Here is a 23,737-nt window from a genome sequence, read left to right on the forward strand (position 1 = left end):
ATTAATTAGTTCAACTAACAAACGTATAGTTTAGTTGTTATCACGATTCACGGACAATTGAAAACCATTATCCGACCGACCGTTTTGGATCGGATAATGGTTGACAACCGACTTTTATCAGATAAACAATGGATGGGTTGATTTGCACTATCGGTCTAATTATGGATTTTTTCTAATTATTATTATAATAATAATATGTGATTTGCACTACAGAAACCATAGTAGTTAAACTCACGAGATACCGCGATATATATCGCGAGACGGTACGGTCCCAATCAAAACGATACAACTCATAATATGTATCGGCTATGCTTAAATATCGCGAGATATCGTATCGTATCGCCATATCACGATACGATACGATATTTACGATATTAGTCGAAATATAAAAAAAAAATTAAGTTTAAAAATTAAAAATTAAAAAAAAAAAAAAAAAAAAAGAAGAAGAAAACAAAATATTCACATTATCAGAGCCTGAAAACGAATTTCAATATTATTTAATGTTTTTTTACATATATTACATCCAAGAAATTTACTCGCCAAGTTTTATATTGATAAGAGAAAATATGAAAAGGCCAAAGTTGGAGTTGATGAAGTTGAAGAGATTGATGAACATGAGGATGAAGACACTCGTTTGAAATTGGTGGATGAAAAAAATTTAAGTTACATTGATCTTGAAGATTATGAGTGATAGATTAGTTTTTTTACAAATTAGAGATCAAAATTTGAACTTTGTTGATGTTATTTTTATGAGCAGTTATGACTTCTGTCCTATTTTATGATATATTTTATGATAGATTATTTTTTTAAGAAATTATGAATGAGTGGTTTGACTTTAAAATATTAAATTTTACATTTTTATAGTATTTTTATTATGTAGATATATATATTTTATTATTTTTAATAGTTGGTTAAATATCGTACAATACGATACTATACGATACACAGAGGAAAACGATACGCCGATATTTTCCGATTCGATAGAAACTAACGTTATTAGAGATGTGAGAGTTGATTGTTAAGGCGAGTATTAGAGACGTGAGAGTTGATTGTTAAGGCGAGGGGCTGTTTTGTCGCATTTCATAGTACATGGGGTAAATGCGACAGTGGGCGACAGTGGTTATAGTACCGGGGTGCAAACTGTATTTAACCCAATAAAAAATTCAAAAGATATTTATTGATTGTTCTACAAATTGAGTCTTTTTATTGATTGTTCTACAATCACCAAAAACAATCTTAAATTTAGGAAAACAAATTAGAGACTTTGCTGAATATCTCTAAATTTGAAGAAAATATGTTGGTTTAGGGGCATCGCCCCGATATTTCTTTTAGAGAAATGCATAAAATTGAGCAAAAATAATTAAATATTTATAAATTTTATTTAAAATATTATAAATTTTAACCATATTGTAATGATAAATGTGAATAAAATATATAAATTTAGTTATGAGTTAGAGTAGGGACAAAAAAAAAATGAAAAAGGCAAAATCTATATTTATAAAAAATTGGGGGCCAAAGCCTATATTTACAAAATATTAATTAAAAATACCTAATTATATTTCTTATTTTTTTCAAAATCTTGGCAGCCCCTCATTTAGATCCGCCCAATATGTTGCACCAAAAGGCGAAATCCCTCGCCCACAGGGCCCCCATCCCTTGGATCCGCCCAATATGTGGATGGGCAAGTAAGAGTCTTGATTCATAATAACAGCCTATTTTTTGAAAAATAAAGTAAAAAAGAGAAATATTTGAGCCGCGGCACACCAAGTTTCGTTCTTTGAAATGCTACACCGGGTAATTATTAACCGTTTATGTGGTAAAATAACTTTTCAGTTCCCATGCTAAGCACACATACACCATGGTTATGTGTGTGATTGTGTGCATGTCAACGGTTAATAATCACCCGATATATTTGTGTTTAATGCGAACTCAGAAGTTATTTCACCATGTGCAGTGGCGGCACTTCTAAGGGGCAGGGGGGGCAGTTGACCCCCCAAGAAAAAAAAAAAATTTTTTTTGCTATTTTGATATTATATTTTTTGAATATTACTTTTGGCCCCCCAAAAGTTTTGTAAATATGTATCTTAATCCTTAATTTTTTTTGTTTATTCTCCATAATTTTATATAAATTATAGATGTATATTATATTTAATATAAAAATATAAAATAAAATGGTTAAAACTTATACTATTTTAAATAAAATTTATGAATATTTACTTATCCGATCTTTGATTTTATATCAACGTCTCTAAAAAATAATATGAGACGGTGCCATAAATCCTAAGTGCAATATATATTTAGAATAATTTAGATTTTTTGTCATGCTTGAAATATGATAAAATTATATATATATATATATATATATATATATATATATATATATATATATATATATATGTGTGTGTGTGTGTGTGTGTGTGTGTGTGTGTGTGTGTTATTTTAATTAAAACTCGCAATATATACATATTTTTGCAATGTCTTGTGAACCTAAAATTTTTTCGGGGCGCTGCACATCATCAATTTATCCTGGTTCCCCGAACCCCAAAATTTTAGTTAGCCCCCCCTACTTTTTAATCCTGGTTCCGCCCCTGACCATGTGTATGTGTGCTTAGTGGAAACTAACAAGTTATTTCATCACATCAACAGTTAATAATCATCCGGTGTGTTTCATCGGGTGTAGCATCAAATAAACCCAAGTTCATGGTCCACTTAGCTAATCCCATTCATTCACCGAACTCGCCAGGAAACTCGTTCCCCAACACAGTAGCACCGTCACTGTCATTTAATGTGCAGCAAAATTTAATACAAGATTCTTGACATAAATATAAAATCTTGATATGTATTATAAAATATCTATCAAAAAACTAAATTTTAAGAGATTAATTAGGATTAATTAATCCATCCAAAAGTAGGGCAGTCCTAATCAAATCCCTCTAACAATTGAGCAGTCCTTCTATCTATGACAATTGGAATTAATATGCAATAAAGAAGCTAAAACAAAACTCATGCCCTAATTAATTAGTTCAACCTACAAACGTATAGTTTAGTTGTTATCACGATTCACCGACTATTGAAAATCATTATCGGTCCGACCGTTGTGGGTCGGATAATGGCTGACAACCGACTTTTGTCGGGTAAACAATGGATGGGTTGATTTGCATTATCGGTCATCTAATTATGGATTTTTCTTAAAAAAAATTATAATAATAATATGTTATTTATCAACTTTTTAAAAATTTATTTAAATTTTTTTAAATTTAACCATAATATTATAAATTGTAAATGATAAATGTGAGAAAAAAAGATATAAATTTAGGGGTAATTTTTTATAAACCCTCCACTCTAAGATTGTATAGGTCCTAGTCCAAGTCATAAGTCCTATTTTTCTAAACCCCCTATTAATTTTTTTGGCTGATTTGTCCTTTGCAATAAAATAGGAAAATTTCTTTTAAAAATAATTATTCACCAAATCAGATTTTTTAGCTAAAAAGGAGGCAAAGAAATCTCGTGAGATTGAAACTGCAAAATCTTACCTCTCATTTCTTTTAATTTATCCAATAGCCCTAATTCTCAAATCGACAAAAATTGCTGTATATCTTCACACCGCCATCGAAGGGAGAAACTGCCTCGTTCTCTTTCAATTTACTCACTTCTCGTTCTCTTTCAATTTACCCAATAGGCCTACTTCTCAGATCGACGGAGAACTGTAATTCTGCAAACTGCCACGGAAGAGAAAGATCTGCAAATCTGGTCAAATTAAAACATGCAAAAACTCTCCTCCATTTCGTTCAACCAAAACTCTGTAATCATAGCACCTTATTGCTGAGATTGATGTAGGTTTTGAATCCGAGAAGATGGCGCAAAATCGGAAACGTACAGGTAATTTGCTATATATTTCATTTTTTTTGTATTTTTTTTTAAATCGCGATTCATTGACGAAATACAATGGGTGTTTTTATGAATGAAGTCAAAGACAGAGATTTGGAGCCTACGACCTCAGGTAATAACTTTGTTTTCTGCAAATAATATTTTTTTGTTTGTTTTTTATTTTGCTGTTTTTATGTATATTTTGCACTTTGATGTTTATTATGTGTTTTGCACTTGCTGTCGTATTGTATATTGTATTTTGTATATTTCATTAACTTTTGGTGCCATGTCAATTTTTGCAAACCTATTGTATTGTTGGTAGTTCTGTTGCAATTTTGAATCTGTGTATTGCTATTTGAAATTACAATTGGCACTTTGGCACTTTGTTGTTTATTTGAAATTACAATTGGCACTTTGGCACTTTGCTGTTTATTTTGGGTATTGCCCTTGATTTTACTGTTTTTTGTATATTTTGCACTTTGCTGTTTATTTTGGGTTTTGCTTATATAATGCGTATTTTGCTCTTATATTATATTTCAATTCAATTTTGTTGTTATCATAGTATAAGTTGCATTTTACTGTAATATTTGCAGTTTGGTGTCTTAACAAATGGTTTCATCTATCATAACAAAATACTTGTTGAAAATAACTTATTATCATTGATCGTTTGCATTTTGCAGTTTGTTGTTGACAATTGCATTTGGATATAGTTATTTGCATACTATTACTTGGTTGTTGTTGCCACTATTTTGTTGATGTTGTTGAAGTTTATATTTTTTATGTTGTTGTCTGCAACTTGAAGTTTGTTGATGTTGTCCCTTTAGACGGTTTTCATTTTCACTTTTGCAGTTCTGCATATTTTAATTTGCAGCTCGTTATTGCAAATTAATATTAGTTTTTTTTTTCTTCTTTGGGAATAACTATGAAAGGTTTCACATATTTTTTGGTTATCTTCCTAAACTCATATTAAAGTTAATGCGTGTGTGGCTTTTTTTTCTTTTGTATTTTCCCGTTTCATAATGTATTGCATATTGCGAGTAATTGTATTTTTTTGCATCTCGTTGTTGCAACTTCGAACATTGTATTTCTCTATCGGGATTCTATGATGCGTTTTGATATTGTAATATGCATTGATGCAAATTTGTGCATATTTTAATTGGAAGTTTTTTTGGTTGAACTCGTATTTTACCGTCGCTGCAACTATAGGCCAGAAGAAAACAAACAAGAGATTCATTAGAGGTTGATGCTACTGACACGATCATGTTTCTAGAAGATCCCCGATTACGTTTGGAAGTTGTGAATTCAGTCGGACGTCGAGACTATGTCCGTTATGACATCAACCCAGCCATAATCAGTTATGATAGATTGTAGTTTGTTTATAGACTATATTGCAACACTGCTTGTATCTATTGATTTGTATCTTACAAGATTTTGTATTTAATGTACTGCTTTATTCCTAAATAAAAATGGTTTGTTGGTTTGTTATATCATCTTTTATTTCATATTTTATATTTTAAAAATATCTTATATTGTTCGAGGAAGAATAAACTTGAACCTCTGATGTTTGAGTAAATTATCATTAGTTCCATATTGTGTTGTTGTGAAAATACATTTGTAAACAAATATTTTTGACATATGGTAGGTGATTCCGTATTATATTTATTTTTCTATTTATTTTTGCTGTTATAAATTGCAGTTTGTAAGTTGCTAATTGTATTTTGCAATTTGTTGTTGTAATTTGACACAAGTATTTTGCAATTTTGCAATTTATTTTTGTTATTATAAAATAGAAAATAAAAAAATAAAAAAATAAAAAAAAAGGAGAGAGATAGACGTGATTGAGAGGAGAGAGAGGAGTTAGAGAAGAGAAAAGAAAGGGAGGGGGAGACGTGAGGGAGAGGAGAGAGAGAGGGGAGTTAAATGAGAGAGTGAAATGTGGGATTTTATTCATATATTCAATAACTAACTAAATTAATATAAATAATAATTAAGGGTATTAATGTCAATAGAAAAATAATTTAATTTAATTTATATTAAATTTATTGGTCAAGGGACCTATAGCTATAATCAACTAACAAAATGGATCCCCAGCCATATAAGTTTCAAATAAGGGGGTTCCAGCTAATTATCCCATAAATTTATATAGAGTAGGGACAAAAATAAAAATAAAAATGAAGAGGAAAAACCTACATTTATAAAAAATTGGCGGGCCAAACCTATATTTACAAAATATTAATTAAAAAGGAGTTTTTGTGCATTAGTCCCTAACCAACCATCTTATTATTCTAGGTTTAGGGGCTATATCTCTTTCGCCAATAAACTCATCCATTTAATATTTAGGTGGTGTTTGCAAAAGCTTTTTGAAAGTGATTATGAGCTTTTTTTTCTCATAATCTTTTTTCACGTGTTTGCAAAATCAACTTTTGTTTTTGCTTATCTTAAAATAATCTGCTTTAAGCTATTTTTTTTAAAACACCCATAACCCTGTTTTTTCTATTTAAGTTCATTTTCCGGAATATTTGCAAACACCCCCAACTTTTAGAAATAAGTACTTAAAACCGACTTAACTCACAATCACTAACTTCTGCTTTTAAATAATCATTTGCAAACACCACCTTATTATAAATAAAGGAAAAAATCATGTAAATGACAAAATTACCCCCAACCTTTTACACCCAATTCTTAATTATTGTAACCCCAATTTAATCAATTTTGACCACAAAAATCCAATTTTGACTTTTATTTTTTTTAAACTTTTTTGTTTTCAAAAGTATTTTTTTTGTCGTCGGTTTCCGGCGTTGACTTTTCGATTTTTTTTCTGGTCTGTTTTTTCCGCCGCCGGATTCCGGCGTTGACTTTTTTTTTTTTTTTTACGCCCGCCGCTAAAGGTTGACCGTAATTGTGTTGTCATTGACAGTAATTATACTGTCACTGACAGTAAATAAACGTAATTATTTGTCACTAACAATACATTAACGTAATTGTACTGCCGTTGACAATATATTTATGTAATTGTAATGCCGTTGACTGTACAATTAGAGTCAACGACAATATTGTTTTTTTTTTGTTTTTTTTGTTTTTAATTTTGTCTGATTTGTTGACAAGTCAACGTAATTATATTACTGTCGTTGACAGTAAAATAACTGTAAACACAATAATATTACTGTCAACTACATCAATATTATTAATTTTTTGGGTTTTTTTTGTTTTGTTTGAGTTATTCACGGAGTAACGTAATAATATTACTGTTTATTATTGTAATATTACCGTGAACACAATAATATTACTGTGGTTGACGGTAATATTACTGTTGTTACAGTAATATTACTGTCAACCAAAGTAATATTAATTATTTTGGCCTTTTATTATGTTTACCTTTGTTGAACGGTCAACATATTAATATTACTTTATTACACAATAATAATGACTTTTGTTGTGTTAATATTACTGTGCTAGAGATTAATATAGCAATATTATTGTGTTAAACTGTAGTATAGTTAATTTTACTGTGTTTAACAGTAATATAATTAATATTGTTGTCGATCACAACAAAATTGTTGTTTAAATGGGGGCAAAAAGATGTTAAAGAAAAAAAAAATCGAACAAGTCGACATCGAAGACCGGCAACGTCGGAAACCGGCGGAAAAAATCAGGAAGAAGAAGAAAAAAATAATAATAATAATTCGATGCCGGTCAACGGCGGCGACGGACGAAGTTGTCCATAAGATTGTGTTTTGGGTCAAAATTGAATAATTTGTGAAATTTGGAGTCAAATTAAGGTTAAATTAAATTAAAGGATGAAATTAGAGCCTATTAAAATGTGATGGGCTATTTTAGTCATTTACAAACCCCTAGGCCATGTGCGGACTTTTTTGTAAAATAGTTTATTGTCTGGATCTCTTTATGAATTGTAAAGTGCCCAATTAAAAATAACTATTTTTTTTCTTTTTTTTTCAAAATCTTGGCAGCCTCTCATTTAGATCCGCCCAATTATATGGATAGCTCCAGCCTCTAGGCAATTCCATGTCTAGTTCACAGTAGTTAAACTCTCGAGATACTGCGATATTTATTGTGAGACGGTACGATCCCATTCAAGACGATACAACTCATAATATGTATCGTCTGTGCATAGATATCGGTAAATGTCGCAAGATATCACATTGTATCGCCATAGCATGATACGATACGATATTTACGATATTAGTCAAAATATTAAAAAGATTGAAAAAAATTTAAAAAATAAAAGAAAAAAGAAGGAAATGAAATATTCACATGATGAGAGTCTAAAAACGGATTTCAATATTATTTAATTTTTTTTTACATATAATAATAGGTCCAAGAAATTTAAACGTCGAGTTTGATATTGATAAGAGAAAAAAAAGGAAAGGCCAAAATTGAAGTTGATGAAGTTGAAGAGATCGGTGAACATGAGGATGAAGACACTCTTTTGAAATTGGTAAATGGAAAAGATTTAAGAGAAATATTTGAGTTGGAATACAATTCATTTCGCGGCACACCTGGTGAAATACACCCATTGATGTTCGTGAAATAAATAACCACTAAGCACACATACACATGAGGGTAATATTTAGCAAGTTGTGTATTGTTTGGTCATTCTTTTTTCCTATTACTCATAGGTATTATGTGAAAGTTAGGACTATGAAGGGGTATTCACTCGACCGGTAAATCGATTTCAAAAACCGAACCAAAAAATTGGTTTGGTATTCTGTAAATATTTTTTGAAATTCCGGTATTCAGTCCGGTATATGGTATTGATATCCGGTAAATCATAGCGGTAACGAATACCAAAATATTTAATAAATATTTATTTTTTGCTTTTATTTTAAATTCTTTAAGGTTATAAGTTATAACAAATTCTTTGGGTAAGATTTGATACGGTATTACCGAATGAACACCTCATCACACCTCGTCGGTACTATAGAACACGGCAACTTGATTATCAAACAGTATTTAACACCACCACAGCAAAAACCAAAATTGTATTAATCCTTTTCTCCCAAGAATAATAAGAAGAAAACAAAAAAAACAAAAAAAAAAAAAATGGAGGTTGTGAATAATAATTACAAGCATGGGGAGGACGATGATGCAGCTGTCACGGCATTGGCCGCTTGCGGTTCTTCCATACTGGAGATGGTTCTGTACGCCGCCGTCGAGCTCGACATTTTCGAGATCCTCTCCTGCGCCGGCGACGGGGCCCGCCTCTCGACCTCCGATATCGTGTCTCGACTTCCGACCCCTGCCGCCGATGGAGCAGCCGTCGTGCTCGACTCCATGCTGAAGCTGTTGGCAACTCACTCTTTGCTTATTTGCGAGAATATTGGCGGCCCTGAACGAAGGTATGGGATTGCTCCGGCCGGAAAGTTCTTCGCGAATGACGGCGGCGGCGCGTCGTTTTGTCAGTACCTGTTGTTCCGTCCCGAAGGAGCATCAACGGTGCCAAGGTATTAATTAATTAATTAATGCTGTACCTGTAAATAATAATTATTGTTATACCCAGGAGCGGACCTGGGATCGCCAAAACATAGGGGGACAACTAGAATTTCGGAATTCGGGGCAGGTCCCGGAAAAAAATTAGGTTCATAACACGTTGCAAAAATAAGTTTATATTGATAATTTTTAATTAAAATAGCATATATATTATAATTTTATCATATTTTAAGCATGATAAAAAAATCCAAATTATTATAATAATGTATTGCAGTTAGTATTTTGGGGATTCATCGCATCGCATCGTCTCGTATTGTTTTTTGGAGTTATTGATAAAAAAAATCAAAAATAAGTAAATATTCATAAATTTTATTTAAACTAATACAAATTTTAACAATTTTATTTTATATATATATATATATATATATATATATATATATATATATATATATATATATATATATATATATATATATATATATATATATATATATATATATATGTGTGTGTGTGTGTAAAATTTAATGTTGGGGTCTACAGCACCGTGCCCCTTATAAGTTCTGGCATTGGTTATACCAATATTTCCTAAAAGCACATGATAAAAAAATAAAAAATAAATAATGAACTGTAATTTTTTTTTAATTTTTGAATGTGTTTTTTATATTATTATAATAATTTATGTTATTATATACGATTTAAATTAAAAAAATATATTTATATATAAAGTAAAAAAAGAAAAAAGTAGGCTCCCAAGCTTACGAACAACTAAGAAAAAACTCAAGCTCGAGTTTTTGTCGAGTCGGCTCATCAAACTCAGGAGCCGGCTCTTATAGTACCAAGTAACGTTAACTTTTTTTTTAATGGTAGATTGATTTGATTTTTCCAATATCTTTATTTAATCCATATATGTGGACTACTCTAACATTAAAAAGAAAAAAAAAATCATGTATGCGCAGTTTGAAAGATGTAATTGTGGAAGGAGGTAATTTATCTGAAAAGCTATTTGGGAAATCATATTACGAGCATTTGAATAGTAACGCGGAAATAAGTAATAAGTTTAACGAAGCGATGAGGTCGCACTCAGCTGTACTAATGAAAAAGGTCGTTAAAACGTACCGAGGTTTCGAGGGTTTGAGCTGTCTCGTTGATGTCGGAGGTGGCACCGGTACCGCTCTTGCTACTATCATTTCCAAATATCCTTTTATTCGCGGCATCAATTTTGATTTGCCCCACATCGTTAAAACCGCGCCGTACTACAACAGTGAGCTTATATATATATATATTCTTCTTCTTTAATTAAGACCCTGTTTGGCTAATTATATTCTTATTATCTATAGATTTAAAAAATACCCGAATATTCTTACGTAATTTTTTTTTTTTATCGTGTGTGTAGGCATAGAGCACATTGGTGGAGACATGTTTGCTCAAGTACCAAAAGGAGATGCAATTTTGTTGAAGGTACGTACGTACAACAATTTTTCTTATTCCACCATATCATATGTTAATTAATAGGGTAAATTACAAAAACTCCCTAAACTTTGGCTAAATAACGAAAAACACCCTATCTATTTGTAATTACCAAAAAAACCCTGATATTTCTTACTGTGACTTTTCACCGGATATTTTTTTATTTCAGGGAATAGACTTTACACAATTTCAGATATTTTGTTCTATTTCTCACCTATTTAACAAAAGATGTAATAGCCTGTGCAAATTTTATGTTAAAAAACTCGATCAACAGTTAACCAAAGGGGGATTTTGGTTATTACAGATAGGTGGAGGTATTTTTCGTTATTTAGCCTAAGTTAAGGAGGGTTTTCGTAATTTACCCTAATTAATATCATAATAATTTGAATATGCATGCATGTACGTACTATTGAAAAGTTTATACTGCACAACTGGAGTGATGAGGCATGCGGGAAGTTGTTGAAGTGCTGCTACAAATCACTGCCAAACAAAGGAAAGTTGATAGTTATGGATTCGATTATGCCAAACACAACTCAGACCGATATTCATGCGATGTATGCCTCTCAAATGGACTTTGTAATGACAGCTATGTTTGGAGGTAAAGAAAGGACACACGACGAATTTCAAGACTTGGCACTTAATTCCGGTTTCGGAGAGTTTAAGGTTGTCTCTTATGTGTACGGGATGTGGATTATGGAGTTCATTAAGTAATTTATTTAACCACCAACACTGCATGCGTTTAATAATGGTGTGTTTAGCCCGATCACAGGAATAAACTAACTAGAATAAAAAAAAACTCTGTCGATCTTTTTCGTTTTTTTTTGTGTGTGTTTTCTTTAGTGCATCTGTAATAGCATTTCCATATAACATTCGGTACAAGTTTAATGTAAGGAAAAGGAGCTAATAGCACATGCCCCTGTTTTGTTTCTAATTCGCATAAAAGCGCTCGTGAGAAAAGAATTAGCAAAGACCCCCTTATATTGTGTTTTATATAGCACACCGGCCCTTTTATCAAATTTAATAGTTGACTTGAATAAAATGACAAATTATCCTTCATTTAAGAGATTAAATTTTGAACGGATCAGCCGATATTTAATATAAATCAGATTCCACTGATATTTTGACATGTGTCACTCTTAAATCTTAACTCTTAATAAATCACGCTAATTATAATTAGGGTTAGACGATATTTAATATAAATCGAATTCCACTAATATTCAATTTTGACCCAAAACTTTCATTTTTTCAAAAAAAAAAAATTCAATTTTTTTTTTTTGCCGCCAGATTCCGGAGTTGACTTTTTTTTTTTTTTTCTTCCGGATATTTTCGCCAGTTTCCGGCGTTGACTTTTTTTAGTGATTTTTGAAGTTTTTTTTTTTTTTTTTTTTTTTTTTTTTTTTTTTATACGTCCGCCGCTAAACGTTGACCGTAATTGTGCTGTCACTGACAATAAATTAATGTAATTATACTGTAATGACAGTTAATTAACGTAATTGTACTACCGTTGACAATACACATTATGTAATTGTGCTTCCGTTGAGAGTAAATTAATGTAATATTATTATTTTTTATTTTTTGTTTTTTTTTTATTTTGTTTGATTTGTTGACAAGTCAACGTAATTATATTACTGTCGTTGACAGTAAAATAACTGTAAACACAATAATGTTACGGTCAACAACATCAATATTATTTTTTTTTTGGATTTTTTGTTTTGTTTGAGTTATTCACGGAGTAACGTAATAATATTACTGTCTATTTTTGTAATATTACTGTAAACACAATAATATTACTGTGGTTGACGGTAATATTACTGTTGTTATAGTAATATTGTTGTCAACCACATCAATATTATTATTGTGTTTGGATTTTTTTGTTTGTTTGAGTTATTCACGGAGTAACGTAATAATATTACTGTATTTTATTGTAATATTACTGTGGTTGACGGTAATATTACTGTTGTTATAGTAATATTACTGTCACTCACAGTAATATTAATTCTTTTGGCTTTTTATTATGTTTACATTTGTTAAACGGTCAACATAGTAATATTACTCTATTACACAATAATAATGAGTTTTGTTGTGTTAATATTACTGTGCTAGAGATTAATATAGCAATATTATTGTGTTAAACTGTAGTTTAGTTAATTTTACTTTGTTTAACAGTAATATACTTAATATTACTGTCAATCACAGCAATATTGCACCCGGTGTAGCATAGTATAAACCCAAGCCCACCCTACACAGTCGAATTTAGAGAGAATTAACTAAATTAAACTAAATTAAAAGGCAAGCAAAAACAAGAAAGCAAATTAAAACGAAGATTTAATCAAGGTAAGCAAGCCTAGGATTTTGTTCTCCCCCCTATGTGATTATTACTCCCCCAATTTCTTCAATCATGCAAGGAATTAACCCGGATTATTAACCTGAGATGTTAAATTAATCATAACCCGCTTCGCGTGTATTAGATTCTAATACTCTAGATTCAATTACTGTACTCCTACGCAATTAATTCTAGAACACATCATTAAGCACAAATCTCAATAATGGCTACCTAAGATATTAACTATATTCCTATGTTAATACCACAAAGGCTCTTCTACCACAGTTCTAATTATTAACCCAATCTTCCGATTTATGCGATTAACAATAACATAAAAGCACATAAAGTGGCCAGTTTCATGAACTTAATAAAACAAGTAGAAGAAATAATCCGGAATTAAAACTTGTATAAAATCATAGAAAATGGTTCATAAATCCCACATAGAGTTCAAAATAAAATCCTAGAAATAAGAAAATTAGCTACTCATGATTAAAGGAAAAACGCAAATAAAATAAGTCATAAACGATTAATCTATGCTTGAAGTCTTCGAATTCTTCGTCTTCGTTATTGTTTTATTGCTCTTGAAATTGCGTAGAAGATCGATCCCCAATTGTGTGTTTGGCTTGGTCTTATATATGGTGAAAAACTTGGGAAGAAGACAGTTTCCTTGTGCAATTAAAATCCCTTTACTGCGCTGCCTCATGGTCTCGGACGGCCGTCCCATATTTTGAACTAAAACTCGGACGGCCGTCCAAGATTTAAATCTTCAGAATTTTGATTTTTCACTTTTGGCCCATATTTTCTCCAAAATTACAGTTTTTACCCTATACTTTTCCAATTCTTCAATTTGTACCTAAAATACAATAAATCAACTTTGTAAGCACCAATTATCGTTAAAACACACCAAAAGCTCAAATAAAAAAGGTACGATAAAGTGTAAAAATATACACTTAACACATACCCAACTCCCAGCCATACATACACAATTACCAAATCTAGAGAAAGCACAACAAGTTCTTCGAAGCATTCCAGCTATTAAACCCTCTTCTCCCTCTTATTTCTTCCTTGATCGTACATAATATATATGTTTCTGTATAAATGCCTCTTTACACGAAGCTGTTAGGCTTTCGAAATTTTGATTTTACTGTAGCATAAGATATGAAATATCCAACTTTTTTGGTAACTAAGTAAGAAGTACCATGAGTATTTTATGTATAGTTGTGGCAGCTAAGTGACTTAAACCATATGCTGCATATTAAAGTATAATTTAAAGTTATTCTGAAGCACAGGGATACCCTTGTGAAGCTTAATACTCTATTTTCTATATCAACCTCAGTTTTGATCGTGTTGGAAGAAGAGAAGATTGAAGATTTTGTCGTCTCAAAGTCAGTGATCAGGTGCTCGTTTTATACTTTAAAGACATTAATTACCCAAGGGTGGATGATTTTTCACAATGACGTTGAAATTATCTGTTTGAATTCTGAAGATTTAAATCCAAGGGTCATTATTTGTATTTACTTTTTTCCAGTTATTCGAGATTTTGCTCACGTCTCCCATTGCTTCATCGGGAGTGTCTATTCACTACAACAAAAATCTGCTTTCCAAACACAAAAAAATGCCTTAATATATGGTATGTTGGGACACTTGGACTTATTGGGACAAATAAACTATATGTCACGTAGTTGTGCATTGCAATAGGTCACGAGGCACTTATTATCCGTCTCATTATAAATACTTTTTTAAGGCAATTGAATGTGTCCCAATAAAGGGTTATTAAGGCACTAATATATACCCTATATTAATTTTGTTTTTTTCTGGAAATCTTTTCACGACACTTACATGTGTCCATAAAATCTATTATTAAGATGCTTACACACGTCCCAATATATAGTTATAAAGGCATTAACAATTGTCCTATTAAACTCTTTTTGAGACATAAATTTATGTATTGGAAAACTTTTATCGGCACTTACAAATGTCCTAATACATATTTTACGACACAAACAATTTTATTGAATGGACATAAATAAATGTCCTAAAATTGTTCCGGAAAATAATAAATATAATAATAATTAATGTTTTTTTCCCTACAGATATATATACAAATTATGCATTGAAACTACTTTTTAAAAAAATAACATACACCAAATCAAACATAACATCCTCAATTATCAACTGAAAAAAACTATCAACTGGATTTGGTTCAAAATGTCAATGAATACTAGTATAATCAATCCTCAAAACAAGTCAACAATATCATAGCATCATCCTGAAATATCAACTAACGAACTTCAATACTTGAATAAGTTCACTAGCAAAAAAATGCCGACTTTAACTAATCATTCTAATAATCTATGACTACATACTTGAAAAATCTAATTTAGCTCCATCATACCCCACACTGCATCAAAAATGAAATTCATCATCCAAAGTTAAGTGGGCAATACCTTCCATTCCTCGCAATCGTACCCAGAAAATGTGACAACGTGCTTGTCTTATCTTGATCATTTGGTTTGCCCAAGGTCATTAAATGAAACAACCACAAGTTCATTTGGTTGTTGTCCCCAAACCTTAGGCATACAAGTAGCCCCTCTTACCTTCTTCTTCTTATTGACGACTACAATAATTAATATTATAGGATCACTAAGTATAAAAAAAAATGAAATTTTTGTTGGTAAAACTTTTCTTACCAATCTCATATGTATTATCAGTAGAATCACCTTCATTAATCCGCACAATTTCATCTTCCAACAGGTCATCAGTTGCATCACAAGTAGTTCTATTACAACTTGTGTTATGCTGCAAAATATTTTCTTCAATCTGAATTGAACTCGTGCCACGGTGATCTAAAATTTAATAAGGAATTTAACCCATAAATGATATGATGCACTAGTAAACTATAAAATAAAAAAAAAATAAAAAAATGCAATAGACCAAGTCAAGTTCAGAGCCATACTATTGTGTGGGGAGTTTAAGTTAGAATGCAAATTAGGTTGCTCAATCGTTTCATTACGCTGCAAAAGAGCTATTTCAGTCCGAACTGATTTAGCGTGAATTGAACTCAAACCACGCTGACCTGCAAACACATAAATTATATAATTGACTAGACAAAGTTATAATTAAAAAGAAAGAATGAAGACCAGTCAATTTGAGCCATACAATTGTCTTGAGAGCTTAAGTTTGCAAGTTGTTCAGGCTGCTCAAACACTTCACAACTTACACGCTTGCTACGAGGTCTAGTGTTTGGAGCCATTATCTGCACAAGCAATTAATATAAACGTTAATGTAAAAACTATTTTATGAATTATTAAATAAAGAAAATAATTACACATATCGAAGTAGCCTACTAAAATAAATACTACACATCGACAATTACACATATCGAAGTAGGCAATTTCTAATTTAATATTCACTTATGAAATAAAAATCAACACTCACCTTCAAAGAAATACTTGATGCACTGAAAGGTTCTTAAAGTTATTAGCAGTAATCCTGATATAAACACAAATATATAAGCAAAAAGTTAGAATTTATAAACTGAGAAAATAAAATACAAGAACTTGAGAAGGCATATACAAGATTTTCGTTATCAAATATACAATACTACCCAAGTCTTCTAATTTTCTTATTAGTTCTCTTGCTAATAAGAACTAATAAGTCTTCTAATTTTATGGTGACAATTGAGTTGTTTGATTTTACTACACTGGTTTTTTTATTTTCAAAATCGTACAGGAAATCAATAATTTGCAATATAGATTTCAAAAAATCTGAACCTACTGCATAAATGATCACACCTAATTAACTACAAACATGATTTCACACCATGTCTCCATTGTAGTCTTTACACCCCCAACGTTACTTCAAAAAGTGTATCTTTTACCCCCATATATCCACACCCCCACACCCAAAGCACCGACTTTTTGCCCATTGTCTTCCAGTGAAGAGCACAATTCTAAGATTCTCACAACATAACTACTTTCATAGGGTTAATTTCAATTAACCCCAATAACTAGGGTTAATTTCAATCAACCCCAATAACTCAAGGCGACAACACAAAAATCGATAGACATTCAGTAAATGCAAGCCAAAAAACCAGAAAGAAAAAAAAATTCCGACAAGAGAAAATTCTTTTAACAGCAGAATTCATCAAAATTGACTGATAAAAAGAATGAAATAAGAGAATCAAAATAAAAAATTGAAGTGAATCAGAATGTACCTCGGCCAAGCAGAAAAACCCTTGACCCGTTATCAAACAACTCAATTGCCACCGTAAAGTTACCTAGCTCTGTTAGTCGAACCCACACAACCTGTGCAATAATTTTGTAGAAATTATTGGAGTTTAGGTATGACAATTTGGTAGAAAAGCGGGAAAACAAAAAAAACCCCGTGTAATTTTCAGAGTTAGGTCTGATAATTTTGATGAAATAGATGTGAAATTGGACAAGATTTTGAAGAAGAGAAACGGATGAGCCGAAGAGGAGAGAAGCAAAAGGAAAGAATTGAAACTTAAAAGAATCCCTAAAAATAAAACTACCGGGGAATATAATATCCCCTTTTATTATAATATATTTAATTAAAAATATCCTTTTTTATTTAAGTGTCCTAATAAATCTTATTAATGAGACACAATTTAACTATAGTCCCGATACTCTCTTTTTGGGACATCTCAAAATAAGTATCTCAAATAAAATGTCGTAACATATATGTTTTGTTGTAGTGATTTGATCACAATAGTAAAGATCATGTGCAAAAACTGAAGGAGATGGATTCCATAAACTTTGAAATTGTGAGTTCATTTCCAACTTTATGTTGTCCTTTAGCTTGTGAAACGGTTAATGCAAGTCATTTTGTGAACCGACTATCAGTCTAGTCTATCTACTATAATTAAGTCAAGATCAATACTAAAAATATGTTGATTTTTGACATAGATAAAACCTTTTTTTTTTCTGAGAAGGAAAATAAACCGTTGGTTCAATATATTTCCATTTAAAATGAAAAATAGACACAATACAAATAACTACTCGAAGCATGACATATGCACAAGTTTCCTGTGAGTCAACATCATGATTACTTAAATGTTCGTCTTTGTGATGAAATGTGTGTATAAGAGTTTCGTTGCTTTGCACTGAAATGCAGGTCTTGTTATTGGATGAGAAACCTTGATTGAAAGTGCTTTTCTCGATCCAACTAACTGCCCAAGTATTTTGGAGAAAAGTTAGATTTAGGACAGTTGGATTCAATTCCACGATGGTCGCAAAATAATAATGTGACAAGGCTATTGAAACATATGTAAAAGTAAGCATCGATCTTAACGAAAATGGTGTTACTAGGGTTTACTGCAGCAGATAAACCTCTCACTGAAACCAACATAAGACGGCGTGGTTTGGTTACCCAGGTCATTTGGTATGATTCAACTCGGCCGTGTTGCCAGACGGCGACGCAACACGCAACAGTACGTGGTTCCGATATCGATTCCGATCGTCGTGCATTCTCCGTTCCCGCTCATAATTGCAGATTTTAATCAGCGGTAGTAGAGAGAAGAAATTGAAGAATTTATGCTTTTGAAAAATCTGAGGTTATTTTGGGCTTTCTGTGTTGGTTTTTGCGTTCTACAATGTTCGAATAATAAACCGATTCTTGCATTTAGCAAATTATTTGGTAATTATAATTAGGGGTGGTAAATGAGTTGGGCTTGTTCATTCGATGAGCCGATTCGATAAAAACTTGAACGAGCTCGACGAGCCTGATTACAAATGAAGTCCCTATCCGTATTTATACTAGGCCACCTCCTTAATGGACGGTGGAGATCTATTTGATCTAACGGCTAGAAGTTGTTTACTAGAACACTCCGAAGTATTCATACAAAATATTTGTGGAGTTTTATTTGATCTCACGGCTAGGAGTTGTTTACTAGAACACTCCAAAGTATTCCTACAAAATATCTACAAATGGAGCGTTCTATAAAATTTTCTAGAATCCTCCAAAAGTCTCTAACTATCTCTATACAGTGGGCCAACTTGGCCTAATCCTATTTGAGCTAAGTTTGGGCTTCTTAACCTCCAACCCAAGGAAAATTGGCAAAATGGTTGGGCCAAACTGGTGGGCTGTGACAGACAACTCGCTTGCTAGTGAGCTTCTTATTTATTTATTTATATATATATATATATATATATATATATATATATATATATATATATATATATATATATATATCAAAAAATATATTTTTGTAGTCGTATAAATAATTTATACTGATAAAATAAAGTAATAGTAATATCAAAATTAGAAAACAAAAATGAGTTGAGCTTGAGTTGAGCTCGATAAATCTACTTGAGCTTGAGGTTGAGCCTAGAACATGAAAGTTCTATGAGCATACATGTAAATGCGTGTAAAAAATGTCCGCATTCGTCAAGATCGACACGGTCGAGCTCGGAAAATTTGTCAGACGTGGCGTGTTTACACCGAGTAATTGGAATTAGTTATCCTTCGATATATATTAGTAAATCGATAAATCATTATTACAAATAAAACCAACCACCTCATCGACGCATTGTATATTGATCGTAAGACATGTACACAAACACATGCCGAAAAAGTACACTTATAACTTCAATATTACGATGTATGTATGTGTGTATGCATGTATGTAGATCGCTGTACAAGATCAATCCTTTGGGCCAACATTTTTTCGAAGCAGGTCCAATTTTTTTGGGCCCGTTCGTATATTTGGGAATAATGGGCTCTTGGTTTCGTTTATTAGAAAATTGCGTATTATTTATTATTTTAGGAGAACAATTGTATTATTTATTTGTTTCATCATCGATAAACATAAACATATTGAGAATAATATAAACTAAATAAAATGAGTATTTATTCCGAATAAATCACATACCCATAAATCAATTAGTGCCTCTAATTTCCGGAATGAGTTGGCAATTAATTAAGGTTAATAATATAGCTAATTAATCTCCAGTCTCCACACACGTGCATACCACGACCATGTCCACGTGTTCCCATGCATGAAAACAACCGCCACATATATACGCGCGCGTCTAAATCAACCACCCACCACCTTGATCAACTCCACGCGCCCACTCACTGAAAAATATGCCCGATAAAATTTTATCGAGTAGCCAATCCGCCACATCGGCGGCGGCGGCGCTGACAGTCAGCTCTACGGTACATCAGGAGTTTTCTGTACACGCTCGATTTGGACCGGTTTGATTACGCAGCTACTCGATTTGGACCGGTTTGATTACGAAGGACTATACTCGAGTCGGCTGAAAAGGCCGGTTCATATAACCAAGTATTTTACCTAATTTTCTATTTTGTTTAACTTCGAAGCAATTAATGTTTCAAAATATGTATTTTTTTTTCCTTTTAGGGCTCGATCGGTTACCTATATTGGATTAGATTGTATTACATGAGATTGAATTAACTCCCTACTGACTAATTAATTATTTAGTTAGTAGCATGTTCGGTTTCTTAGATTAGATTTTCTATTAAATTTATTAAAAATCAATTAGTATATATGAATTTTCTATTAAACTACTTAGTTTACAATAACAAAATATGATTTTAAGGATTAAATTGTATTTTCCTTTTAGTCACCCCCTATTAAATTAATCTCAGGGGGAGAGGTGTTACTAATTTAATGAAATAGTAGCATTTAATAGCGGACTTTGATATTAGTAGCGGGTTTGAAAAAGTGTGAATCTTGCCAACCGGACATGTTATTAGCTCATACTATTTAGTCAGTAGAACTTTATAACGGTAACCGAACGAGACCTTATTCTATTAAAGTTGGATATGTTATTATTATTATTATTGACCCCTCTATATCGAGTAAAGTGGACACAATAATAAATGTTGCACATGCACAAAATATTGTGGAGAGAGTTGATCGAGTAATTAAGAGTAAGAAACTCAAAAAAAAAAAAAAAAATTAAAGTGACTAGTAAATTATTTTCGACAAGTTGACAAACGATCGATGTTGCTGGAACTTGTAGCTAAGATCAATCGAGCCATGTGGTTTGATTCAAGTTCACATAGATGGACCCTTTCACTACTGAAGGCACCTCAATAGGTATATACGCACTCCCTTTTACGAACAAAGTATTATATATAAACCATACATTGAGCTTGCTCTCAATTCTAATTATGAATATAACTTTCTCTCTTCTCTTTTATAACAGATGTTCTAGCTCCGGTGATAATCCGGAAAACACTATTTCTCATTTATCTTTCGATTTTCTATGTTCTTTGGTTTTTAATTTTCTATTTGTAGTTTTTCTTAGTGGTACATTAAAGGTTCGAGATTTGCAGGGGTTTTGCATTATCGAGCTGTTGGTTTTTCGATCTATTAAAGATCGGATGGTCCCTTAGTGAATAAGATTAGGCAATTTTTTTCTTATCGAAGTAGCTTTAGTTTTATTGTTTTTGCAAATGCCTCTGTTGCCGAAAAGGTTGTCACGAGTAAAGGCACATAATAGATGGAAGAATTGTAGGAAGAACTGTAGGTCGATTGTTATTTAGCTAATCCACACCAAACCTGAATGTGTATTTTTTGTTCGTCAAACTTCTAAATAATGTTATACCCGCATAGGCATCTTAGTTTAATTTATGAACTCTCATATACTCGAGAAGGATATATTGTGGTTTCTGTTCCTTTCTCTTTTGATATGTATATATTCTGAATGCAAAGATTTGATAGTTCAGAGAGCAATTTATCTCTGCAAATTTTGTGTTTAGCACTTGGGCTAAAAGTCGTTGTGAAATTTGATATTTTTGTATCATATGATTTTTCAGGCGAGGCACTAGATCAAAAGCTCTCAGTACTGAACCCGAAACCCGAAACCCGAAACTCAAAAACCCGAAATTCGAAAACCCGAAACCTGAAATCCAAAACCCGAAACCCAAAAATAAGCGATGTGAAAACCGGAAAAGCAAAGAATCAAGGTGAGGTATGAGCAAATAAGAAGATGTAAAACGAATTGAATGCAGCAGCGCGGGAAGGTAAAAAGCCAAAAAAGTTACTGGCCTTTTTCAAATTCTGAATTTAATTTGGTGTTGCTAACTAAATAAATAATTTTCATAATTTATAATAGAACAACCTACAAACCAGGACCAGCAACAAACGCCGGCGACGAAATTTTTTATGCAAACGAATCCTGGGCTGAGGCGCAGAAGAAATCGTGTGGGATGAGGACAATTTTTGAAGACGATGGTACAGGGAGCCAAATTACAGACCGGCAGAAATTATTTAGTACGTTATATATATTCAAACCTATTCAAGTTTATAATTTCAAACCTAAAATCACTTGAATAGGTTTCAAAATTAAAATCATAAACATGCTTAACTTAATTTTGAGAACATAACCAAATCATTAAGCACCATTATATTCATAAAATTGCACAAAAATCCTCGTAAGAACGTATAAATTTAGTGACAATCATACACTCAACAATCTTTTACCGTAGAGTCGTGGACAATGGTAACCGTTTTTTGGTAATAGTAACCTTTCTTTTGGTAGATTGTCGATAATTCTTGGTTGGTATACCATGGTAAATGGTAATTGCCATTTTTTTCCAGCCCTAAATACAACTGTTGACAGAGAAAAAACTTCTTTTCTTCTACGTTTTCTTCTTATGTTATCTTCATGATATGAAATATTCCTTTTTATTTAGGGTTTATTTGAGATAGCTCCCCTCATTAACTTACATATAATGTGGGATAAACCCAAGTTTTTTTATGTTTTTGAGTAAAATTCATTTGTTGCAAGTTTCATTTGATATAAACCCAAATAATTAGTTTATACAATTTTTATCATTTTCAAATTCAAATTAGGGTTTGTTTTATCTTATTTATTTTAATTATTATTATTCTTATTTATTTATTATTAAAAAAATATTTAAAAAAATTCTAAAATTATTTTTAAATATTTTTTTCCCGACGGTGGCTTGGGTGGTCGGAGCTCCGATTTGCTGACTTCGCATTAGTTAACTTCAACATTAGTTGACATTCCATTTTTTTATTCTAAATGTTTTTTTCACATTGGATTCCAACAAAATCGTAGATTAAGAAATTTTGCTACTCATGTTCTTAAGGGAAAAGCAATAATTTAAATAAAAACACATAGATTTAGAAGAGAGAAATAAATGAAGAATTATATATGATGAAAATTTGTCAAGCCTTCGTCTTCGATTCTTCGTTTCCTCGCTCTCCTTGCTTCTTGCGAGATGTGAATTTTAGTGCTTCAAAAAAACTCCCTCCCTTCTCTTGGAAACCTCTTATTTATATTAAAACTTATGGCCCAATTAAGTTTCCATGTTTAAGTCAAATTCCCACTCTTTCATCTCTCGGACCGCGGTCCGAGATTCCAATTTCTTTGTTATTTCCTTCTTTGAGACCGTGGTATGAAATTTGTACCACAAACTCATACCGCGGTCTAAGACAACAGTGAATTCTCTTCCTTTTCTTTGATTCTTAGACTGAGGTTTGAGAATTCTTCATGATTCTCAGAGTGGGGTCTCATGTGGCAGCGACTACTGTAAGTCCGATTATTGCTTGTAATTGTCTGTTTCCTCCTCAAGAGCTCAATTCTTCAATTTGTACTTAGAATATAACAACCA

General features: G+C 31.8%; 1 protein-coding gene and 2 long non-coding RNA genes across 3 annotated transcripts; 2 read left to right on the top strand and 1 right to left on the bottom strand.

Annotated features, from left to right (window-relative positions):
- Window positions 1–3,534: 3,534 nt before the first annotated feature.
- LOC105958229 (uncharacterized) lies at window positions 3,535–5,342 on the top strand. The gene is made up of 3 exons (XR_016031995.1): window positions 3,535–3,879; window positions 3,968–4,000; window positions 5,074–5,342. It is a non-coding gene; the product is annotated as an uncharacterized LOC105958229 (long non-coding RNA).
- Window positions 5,343–8,891: 3,549 nt separating this feature from the next.
- LOC105964613 (caffeic acid 3-O-methyltransferase) lies at window positions 8,892–11,585 on the top strand. The gene is made up of 4 exons (XM_088820793.1): window positions 8,892–9,329; window positions 10,272–10,565; window positions 10,698–10,773; window positions 11,200–11,585. Exons 1-4 carry the CDS (start codon window positions 8,929–8,931, stop codon window positions 11,491–11,493), a joined length of 1,065 nt encoding a protein of 354 aa, XP_088676919.1. The 5' UTR covers window positions 8,892–8,928; the 3' UTR covers window positions 11,494–11,585.
- A 4,232-nt stretch (window positions 11,586–15,817) lies between these two features.
- On the bottom strand, window positions 15,818–16,596 carry LOC148769015 (uncharacterized). The gene is made up of 3 exons (XR_016031996.1): window positions 16,544–16,596; window positions 16,062–16,181; window positions 15,818–15,951 (listed from the first exon to the last, which is right to left on the bottom strand). It is a non-coding gene; the product is annotated as an uncharacterized LOC148769015 (long non-coding RNA).
- Between the last annotated feature and the right edge of the window lie 7,141 nt (window positions 16,597–23,737).

This window comes from Erythranthe guttata, chromosome 7 (genome assembly GCF_056151865.1).
Source record: "Erythranthe guttata isolate IM_541 chromosome 7, IM_541, whole genome shotgun sequence".
In the NCBI taxonomy this organism is placed as follows: domain Eukaryota; kingdom Viridiplantae; phylum Streptophyta; class Magnoliopsida; order Lamiales; family Phrymaceae; genus Erythranthe; species Erythranthe guttata.

Excerpts from the sequence above, each read along its gene's own strand:
- LOC105964613 (XM_088820793.1), top strand. The coding sequence starts at position 8,929 with ATGGAGGTTGTGAATAATAATTACAAGCATGGGGAGGACGATGATGCA. Across the intron at positions 9,330-10,271 it reads GGAGCATCAACGGTGCCAAG|TTTGAAAGATGTAATTGTGG; the intron begins GTATTAATTAAT and ends ATGTATGCGCAG. Across the intron at positions 10,566-10,697 it reads CACATCGTTAAAACCGCGCC|CGTGTGTGTAGGCATAGAGC; the intron begins GTACTACAACAG and ends TTTTTTTTTTAT.